The sequence below is a fragment of the Cygnus atratus genome, chromosome 2, assembly GCF_013377495.2.
Source record: "Cygnus atratus isolate AKBS03 ecotype Queensland, Australia chromosome 2, CAtr_DNAZoo_HiC_assembly, whole genome shotgun sequence".
Taxonomy (NCBI): domain Eukaryota; kingdom Metazoa; phylum Chordata; class Aves; order Anseriformes; family Anatidae; genus Cygnus; species Cygnus atratus.
The window spans coordinates 60378394-60387850 of NC_066363.1; the positions used below are offsets into that span (position 1 = coordinate 60378394).

At 42.7% G+C, this 9457-nt stretch overlaps 1 protein-coding gene across 3 annotated transcripts in view; it reads right to left on the bottom strand.

The window, feature by feature from the left end:
- The window catches only part of RALA (RAS like proto-oncogene A), a 28829-nt gene extending 20266 nt beyond the window's left edge, over positions 1–8563 (bottom strand). Inside the window, exon 1 of one of the 3 annotated variants that reach the window (XM_035552423.1) lies at positions 8459–8563. Coding sequence is in view for 1 of the 3 variants with exons in the window: in XM_035552422.1 (XP_035408315.1) it covers positions 7481–7553 (73 nt within the window). In the remaining 2 variants the exon portion in view is untranslated. Of the gene's footprint in view, positions 1–7480; positions 7649–8379 lie in introns of those variants that run through there. The other 2 variants (XM_035552424.2, XM_035552422.1) reach the window with 2 other exon arrangements.
- Between the last annotated feature and the right edge of the window lie 894 nt (positions 8564–9457).

Genomic DNA, 9457 nt, shown 5'->3' on the forward strand with positions numbered 1-9457 from the left:
TCCAGCAGGTACAAGCACATTTACATCAAAGGCCACAGCACAAGTGGTGCAAGCACACAGGACCAAACACAGATTATTAGCAAGAGACGGCGGTACCACTAAATTCTCTGTCTCCTCTTCACAAATACAAGCAAGCGTTCTCCCTTTCCACAGGCAGACTGCATCAATGCACCAGCCAACTGGAACCTAACAAAATAGGAGTGTGTTGGACTTTGCATTTCAAAAAAAATTCCTTTTACTCCGCTGAGGAATCATCCAGCTGTAGCAAACAAATTTCATTAGTGAAATCTGACTTGGCAAAGTAAGTTACTTCATCATTGTATGACTTCGCCATCTGTTGTACCACCCCATTGCAAATGTGTAAGTACTCTTTTGTAGTAGTACTGTAAGAGCATAACTTTTGCAGCCATATATGTTCCAGTAAGTCCCCCCTCCTGTTTACATTCTATACAAATTTCTCTGCCTAAAAGCCTAATAATTTTTCTGTTTTATTCATGGCAAGAAGATTTTATATGCATGACTCAGTGAATGAGACTGGTTTGCAAATACATAAGGAGTTGTAATTAACCTTTTGAGAAGGTGATTCAAATGCACAAGTGGTTATAGACCTGATGTTGCATGTTAATACGACACTTCTGAAGCTGAAACACCACTGAGTCTGACCCCTCCCAATCTTGGATACAGTTTATCCTAAAACTATTAGATTTATCATTTGAAAATTTGGCAGTCAGTCTGGTAGACCTAAAAGACCCAATCGGCAATTAATTGCCTTTTAGTTCAATGTATACTTGACAGTCACGTGACAATGGTAGAGTTTAATGGCTATTTCACGTATTATGGGCATAAAACAGTCGCTAGAAATGGATGGCAATTGGTTCACAAACTTAGCATTAAGTTTTTAATATTCAGGTCAATTTATCACTTTCCACATTAAGTGCCCATGCAAAGTGGTTTTGATCTTGTCCTGCTTAAAATACTGATAGATTTTTTTTTCTGCAGTAGGGCAGAAGACATTTCCAAGTTAAATGCTCTAAAATATAAAGTAACTTTAAAATTCGTTTTTTGTCCTCACTTGAATTCCTACAGCTCTTATCACGCACATAATTCAAAACACTGCAGAACTGTTAAATGACTAACAAGAATAAAAATTGTTAAGTTTTAACACAACAATCTCTAAAAAGGTGTTCTTTCTATTATGGAAATGCACATAAAAATCACAGATTGATCTCTGAATGCAGAAGCAAACATGATGTGTACTCCAGAGTTTCTGGGTAACCAAGTAAAGCAGATATCAAAAACATAAGTAGTAGTTTTGCAATTGCACAGCAAACTCAAGAAATCTTAGAACAAGCAACAGGAAGGATGGTATACATCACTACTAGATGGGTCTCAAGCATCTCTCTTCCTGTGGTCAGCCACACGACACGACAGCTACAATGGCATTCCAGCAGCGCTCACTGACCACAGCCAGTTTATTTTAAAGGTCAGTCCCTCCAGGGAAGAACTGTCTATGGCAAAATCTGATATCTTTATCAACATTTAACTGAGTTAAATCTACACATTGCAACACTAAACGCTACTAAGTGTGAGCTGTATTCCTTTCAGTACCCACGAATGTTTGAATTCCAATGAGAAGCATATGACCTAACACCTTTTCAACATTGCACGGTGTAATATAGGATTTCCTCTGGCCTGAAAAACCTTCCCTACTGCTGACTTATGAAAACATTTTCTTTCCAGCTGATCACTTGCATGCTTTCGATTCAGCTGCAATAACTTCTAACAGTGTCAGTTCTGCAGAGTCAGAACCTAATTCCACAGTCTTTTTCCCTCAGGGATTTCTTTCTTTCTCCTTAATACACATACAGGCTGAGTCCTGCATAAATTCTGGAAGAGTTAGCTTTGTTAAAACCCAGTTCTGTTGTTCACAGATAATGGTCAGCAGGAAAGACCTCAGTCTGTTGAGAAAGAGAAATTATGTTTCTGAAAATCTCTCCTTTAAACTACTGACAAATCAAAAAATAACTATGCTAGCCTGACTGGGATAGTTATGAACATTTCAGTACTGTATTATATTGTATTTCACTGTTCATATTTCTTTAAAAATCCTAGTATTTGGCTGCAAAACTGTTTCCTGCTTCAGCTTCTCCTCCAAGAATTACATTTTCCCCCAAGTCTGTTAAAAAAAAAAAAAGTACTTGAAAGATTACAATATTAAACTTTGTTCATCAAGCAGTAGGTGGTTTTCTTCAAATTTGCCAAACTACACATAAGATCGCTAATACTAATTTGGTTTTGCAGTTCTTTTCAAAATACTCCAGCCTGAAGAAACTCACTTAAACTATGCACATATTACACACATGGTCTCAGTCCTAACTAGCTTGCCTTGCAGAGAAGAACACTTTTCTTGGATTATTTCATTCTTCTGTCCCATTTGAATTTGAGAGCTATTAAGCACAGCCCTTGCAAGACACAAAATACAACAGGGTTAAGCCTTCATTCAATCTTCAGAAAAACAGATGCTTTTCTACTACAAAAGTTCAACATGTGCCAAACCAACGATTACCTAAGAAGATCAAATTTGGCAACAGGATCAAAAAGAAAAACTTTTTGAAACCTTTAGAGAGACAGAGACAGGACAGTAAAGAAGTTTATTTATTAAAAAAAAAAAAAAAAAGTAGGACCCTCTAAGCTTTTTGAATGATTTCAAGAAACATTGCATATCCCACTCTTTAGTGGTTGGACAAAAACTGGTTGAGAAATACTAGCATTTTGGTGAGCAGCTGCCCTACAAAATCATTTTTTTTAAGTGTAATTGTAATTGTAAACCTACCAGTAAAGCTAATAACTATAAGCACTCATTCAGAGTTACTGGTTGACAGGGAGCCAGTTACATGGGAATACACATACAGGCTTTCCTATAACACTTTCTGGATCAGCTACTGGCCCCTTGAAGAACATCAATCTCATAACCCTCCTATTTCTGAACACAGGAAATACCCATCAGCAATGTCTGCAATGGGATTTTTTTTTAACAAAGCACAGAGACATTAAAGATGTACCATATGTATGGGTTAAAAGTGAGTTTCTTCCCCCCTCACAGCAGTAACAGAAGGGTAAAAAGCACAGATCACAATGTAAGAGCCAAGTTATTATCAAAACAAGATTTAAACAAGAGGACTGAGGTGTACTTTGGATTAAGATTTAGAATTTAACTCCTCTAAGTCTAAAGAGCCATGATAGCTCCTGCTCAAGCTCTGCTACACAACCACAACTGAAAGACCCAAGTTCTTCCCGGAAAGAATACTGCAGCTAGACAAATCCTTTGGATAACTTCACCCTTTTTAATACTTCTGAAACAAATGCAACTGTATTTTTGAATGGATTGTTCTAAAAATGGTTCCTTGTGTTGAACTACAGTTAAAACTAAATTAGTACTGATGCAAACCAAAGTAGTAATTCAGACCAGTAGCTTTCTTAAAGTCATTATTGTTCTTTTTGTAGTCTTCCATTAACAGGGACAAAACAATCAAGTAATACCATTTTATGCATCTCAACAAGCTACAGTGCATATCTTCCTATTCTGGTTCTCCAAGATGTTCCAGGCCACACTGAATTTCATGATGAAGATTACATGTAAGCCATCTTTTTTTCACTGCAATGCTGTTTAACAATTTTAGAGGATGAACTTGCTTAATGAAAAGTCATTTCTGATATTTAGCCTAATGCATTTACTCTCTAAATTCTGAATGACCATGCAGGTCTGTATAGAGAAGGAGTCCAGACTGTAGTGTTTTCTTTCTAGGTTAAGTTTTCCTATTTTATTATATACCTTACTTCCAGTGCATATGAATGAACTAGAATCTCAAAGCCATCATGTTTGATCAGTAGCAGGGAAAAAAAAAAAAAACACAACCAAAAGATGAAGAAAAGAGGCTTCAGCAATTAATACTGATATGGACCAGTGCTGCATCACTGATTTCCCAATCTAAATTACATCAATGGAGAAAAAAAATAAAAAGCCCCAAACCATCCTTGTATTATATGTTTAAAAAATGATGGTAACTTCAAAAATGTAAATGTATAAAAGTTCTGAGATTTAAGTTGCAATAATGTCTACTAATATGTCTAGTAATAATCACACTGGTCCAGTCACTGGAGCACTGCATTAAAGTCTTAACTGAGATATTGTTAAATGCAAATTTTGACCTCACAGAAAGCACTTGTTAGAGTGTGCAATTTAAAGTTATTTCTTAAAATCCAAGAGTCCTGAGGGTTGGAATGAAGTTTTACTTGCATGTCACACTACAAAAGTGGAATTAATTTAGGTGGTTAAGTACATAAATAAGTACATAAAAACTTTCTAATTTAGTGATGTCGTACCAAAACAGCTCTGGCACACATTAATTGCTTTCATTCAGTATCTGATTTTGCTTACTTTGACATCCACGGAAACAGTGACAAGTGATTAAGGATGAGCTTCTCCCACCCTTACTTCAAGTAGAGCCTTCGGGTCCATCTACTCAAACAGCTTCGACGGCACCACCTCAAGGCGGTGTTTTTTGGTCAAGGGTGTCAAGGATGTTTTTTGGGACTGGCACAGCATGCCTGCAGAAGTCAGTCACATTAACACTGTTTTTTGGTCTGTATAGCTTATTTCATTTTAAAGCCTGAAATAAATCCCACTGGGGAAAGTTTGGCTGGAATTAATTACTTCCACACTAACTGCCCTTCCCATGAAAGGGCAGAGCTATGCCAAGAGGACTGCACAGCCCTGAAACGACAGGTTAGCCTTACTGTGTGCTGCCTGATGTGCTCCGTTCAACAGGAGTACTGGCAAAGAGCGGGCGACAAAACGCGTAGCTGGCTCTTACTGCTCTCAATAGAAGCTCCGTGTCTGGAAGACTTCCATGTTTACCGCACTCTGTTTAGTGTTGATGTGGGCATTACTCATAAACATTCTCAGACTGCTGGAGACAAGGATCAGAGTTAAAGATCAAGTCTAACAGTGGCACAGAAGGGGACAGCTAGCATTTCAGAGAGTAAAATGAAACAGGTACCAAGGCCTGAACATGTGGCAGATCCTTCCTACCCACCTACCAAGCATAGGTACCAAGCTCCTTTGCAAAGTCACATTTTCCATAATTTGCGGAAGTACCAGTTTGGTCATACAGTGCATTTACTTGCAATTTTTTATCGAAACCTTGTGGGCCACTGCACCAGGCATTCCCACACTGTTGCATCAGATGATGTAGTAGTAAACTTACTGTTAGAGAGAAAAAATACAATGTGCTAAATGAACTGTACTGGTAGGAATTCAATTTATATTGTAATTGCTGAACTAAGGAGCCAATATCACAAAATAAGCATCATCAATTCTACTAAGTAACGATTGCAGAGTTACCACGCAACCAACTCCATATCTTGTTTGTGCTACCTTCTTTGCATTCCTGGCTCCTCTCCATATTACCATCATAAACTGATTACAGCATAGCTTATTTTGAATTCTCTATAGTAACTGTCCTTCATTATACTTCCTCTTTACATTGCCTAACATCTCCTACACACCTGTTTCTCCATTTTTCCCCTCTGTGCACAGCATACCAATCTGTTGCCCGAGAGGTGCTAGAAATCTTGATGGACATAAAACTAATCCAAAACAAAACATTAGTAACAAAGACTAAGCCAGCCTGTACGCAAGGGCAATCAATCCTCTCTCATCAGGAAGTTCTAGTGCAGTATTACTTAGCTGATACCACATTTCTTCCCTACTCTCTTCCACTCCTAAATCCAGCACTGCTTTTTCTGTGGGAATTTCAGATTTTATTTTGCTGCTGTGCAGGGCTCCTAAGCCTCAGCCATATAAGCCTAATGCTCTGGTTGTGGGGTTTGTGGCTACCAAAGTGATCTGACAAACAGCTGTGACCACCGAAAAAGCCTCGGTTGGTAGGTGCTCGCTCCCACTCCCAAAAGCTGAGAAAACATAAGAAGCAAACCAGGACTTGACAACTCCCTGGGCTGTCTGCAAGCCAGATCTGCTACAGTTTAGGGGACTGTAAATTTCCTATATCCACAAGGACTGGAAGTTTCAGATTCTGCAGACAGTAACACCTAACAGTAACATTTTAGACCTACCACCCCAAGAGCTGACTTTCTTAAACACTGCATCAGGCAGACTAATAACATATAGCCATTCTTCCCTCCTTAATAGTTCATACAACATTTTGCAGAACGTTCAGTGGAGTTACAATAATTATACCAACTGCTCTATTTTCTTGGTTCCTTACATCCATTCTTCATAAGGTAGGAAGAAGACTTAAAACAGTCGTCCCATAATTGTGTGATGTGGGTAGGCCATAATATATTCACTAGAAAGCTGTCACTAGCATACCAAACTACCTTGTTCACTTAAAGTAGATCTCAATTTAGATGCAAAGTAATTTCAATAGCTTGGAGCCATCTGAAGTTTGCTGGAAGTTGGCTGTAAGCGCTCTCCAGGGGGTGGGGAGCTCCCTGCCCAGAACACACCAGGACCACTACATCCTATAGCACTTGCTTGGTTGGCAAAACAAACAAATCTAATCACCAAGTTACATGACTTTTCTTGTACAATTATTTCTTCTTCAATTGTGAAGCTGCGGGGAAAACAATGCTGTTGGCAATCAGCCGAAATGTTTGCCTGGACAACTTTTGACGTAACCAGACACCGTACCTACATTACTCTTTGCTACCAAAGAGCGGACTACATCAGTTTCTAAGGTGGCAACATCCTTTGCTTCAGCAATTCTACCTTCCAAGTCAGACGCACTTGAAATTTAACAGGGGCAAAGGCTCATCTCAGACAGAACACTCCTGCTTCAGGGCAGCCCCTTAAAAAAAGTCAATGCAGGGATGTCAGAGGATGGCTTAGCGCCAGTTAAGAGCAGAACTGTTCTTATGGATGGGTGTCTGAATACAGGGGAGACTTGGGCTGCTGCAAGGCCTCCAACAACACTTATTTAACACTCTCGTATTCCCCTTTGGTTGCTTTTAGCCAGCATTGCCTCATCTGCACAGCCACATCTCTCACCACCCCGACTCCACCCTCTCCCCCAAACAACCAATTTCTATGGATTATGTATATAAAGAGAACATGCCCACAGGTAACAGATTACAACAAATGCATGCCGAGCCGACATTCTAGCTTTCTCTTCTGTGGCTAGAGACCCTCTCCCTTAAGGTTTAGGGAAACAAAAAAAGACCTTATTTGAACAGTGCCAAAGCGCAAGCAACTCTTAGAATACTGATTTCATCCTAAAACAGCTGTATCTTCCCTTCCTCAAATACAGAGGAACATGGCAAAGCGAAGACTGAGATGAAGGAATTTGTAATAGTAAAGGTGCACGCTCACTATTTAGTGTCACAGCATATTTAGTCCCACCATTGACTTCTCATGCAGGGTACTGAAGGCTTTTTTCGACTGTTTTGTGCAACAGCATACCTCTTTCATTTTTATGGAAGGGGAAAAAAAGGCAAACATCACCAGCACTGGTAACCCCTGTAACTTCTACCATTAGGTGTCGTGTAATTCTTCTGCCACCTATTAAGAATGCACGCAACTTCCCAGGGTTTAAATGTTGCGGTGCATGCTATTAGGTCAATTAGCAGGCTGAAAAGAAGAAACATGATTTTTAGTGAAGAATCACTATTATTTGTGCTGATAACTAATGGAATGTCAGCACCTTCTCCAAGTTAATGCAGTTCCTCTCTTTCCCAAAAACTGAAAGTTAACTGAAAATGATGAAGAACAGCTGCTGGGCTTGTTTTCTTCTTCTTTTTTTTTTTTTTCTGCAGACCTTTCCATAACCTATCAACCCAAACCACCAGCAGCGATACCCACCGCTCCCAGCTGGGGAAACGCGAGGCTATGCACTGAAGAACGCAAAGTCCCTTCCCCACGAGAATTAGTACACGGGGGTCGTTTCGAGCCCACGTCCCTTCTGCCAGGAGCACCCAGGCGTGCTCCGAGGCGGGCACTCAGCTGGGGCACAGCGGTCTCCCCGCGGGGGGCTCTGGCGGTGCCGAGGCCCGCTCGCCGTACGAGGAGGGAAGGAGCCGGGGCCGGGGGCTGCCGCCGGAGCCCCCCGCAGTGACCACCGGGCGGCTCGCCCACCCGCGGCAGCACCCAAGGGTGCTCCTATGCGGGTGGCCCAGCGAGCCTTTTGTCCGCCATGAGGGGGGCCCCACCGGAGCCAACCCAGCCCACTCCCGCTCCCTCCAGGTGCTCGCGACGCCCCCCCCATGTCGCGACACGCTCCCGAGTCACAACACCCCCCCGTATCGCGACACCCCGCCCGCGTCGCGACACCCCCCGGGTGCTCCCGCCCGTCCCCGGGGCACCTGGGAGGGGCGGGAAGGGGCTGGAGGCCGGAGGCCAGTGTCGCGGTGGTGCCGGGCCCCGGCCCCGGTCTCCCCTCACCTGCGGCGACGGCGGCGGCGCGGGGCGAGCTCCGGGGCCCGCGGGGCGAGCGGGCGGGGCGGGACGCGAGGGGCGGGGCTACCGGGAGCCCTGGCCACGCCCGCCGGCCGCCGGGCGGAACCCGCTTCCGGGAGGGAGGGGGGAGCCGGTTCCGCCGGGGCGCGGCCCCGTCATGGCGGCCTGAGGGGGCGGCGGTGCTACCGGGCTGGCACAGGGTCGGGCCGTGCCCCTCAGTCCCGAGGGGACAGCTGAAAGGAACACGAAGCACTGAGATTGATAGATTATTGGGTTTTTAATAGCTGGATCAGTGCATGAAGGGCTTTACAGCTGCCAAATAAACCAGGGAGATAGGGGAGAGTTTCCACATTAACAATAATTCAAATAACAACAACAACCCCTCAGTAACTGCATCCTCCACCATTAAATCAGTGACTGAAAGGGGAGCTTTGTGTAAACACAGAGTGATTTAAGCACGTACTGTGAGTGATGCAACGTCACCTAAGCATAATGCACAAAATGACTGCTCAGTGTGTTATTTTTGGTTTACAAGCTGTAACCACTCCAACGTTCACCTCACTGAAAATACCTGTGGCAATCGGCACTCAAGCCAGCTGACTATTTTTTTCAAAATGTTGATAAGAATGAGGGGAGAATGTGAGCAGGGGCTACACAAACTGTCTTGACTGCATCCCTCCTCCTTGCGATTCCTTGGTGGCACATAGTTTCCAGGTTTGGAAGCTCCTGTTTTTATCACCTCCGCTGGAAATCTTGCACCTCTACGTTCGCATAATGCAGCCTTTGTGTGCAATCTGCAAAACAGGTGCACTTAAAAACCTTCTTTGTTGTCCTTTGTGCTCAACTTTCTGTAGGTTCTGACATCTTAAACATTTAGCCCGTATTTAGGCCTTCTTCCTCTAGGATTTAGTTTCTTTGGCCTCATGTTTCAGTATGAGCTAATTTCTGCATACTCCACAGAGCCTGAGAAACTGTTGGCAATAA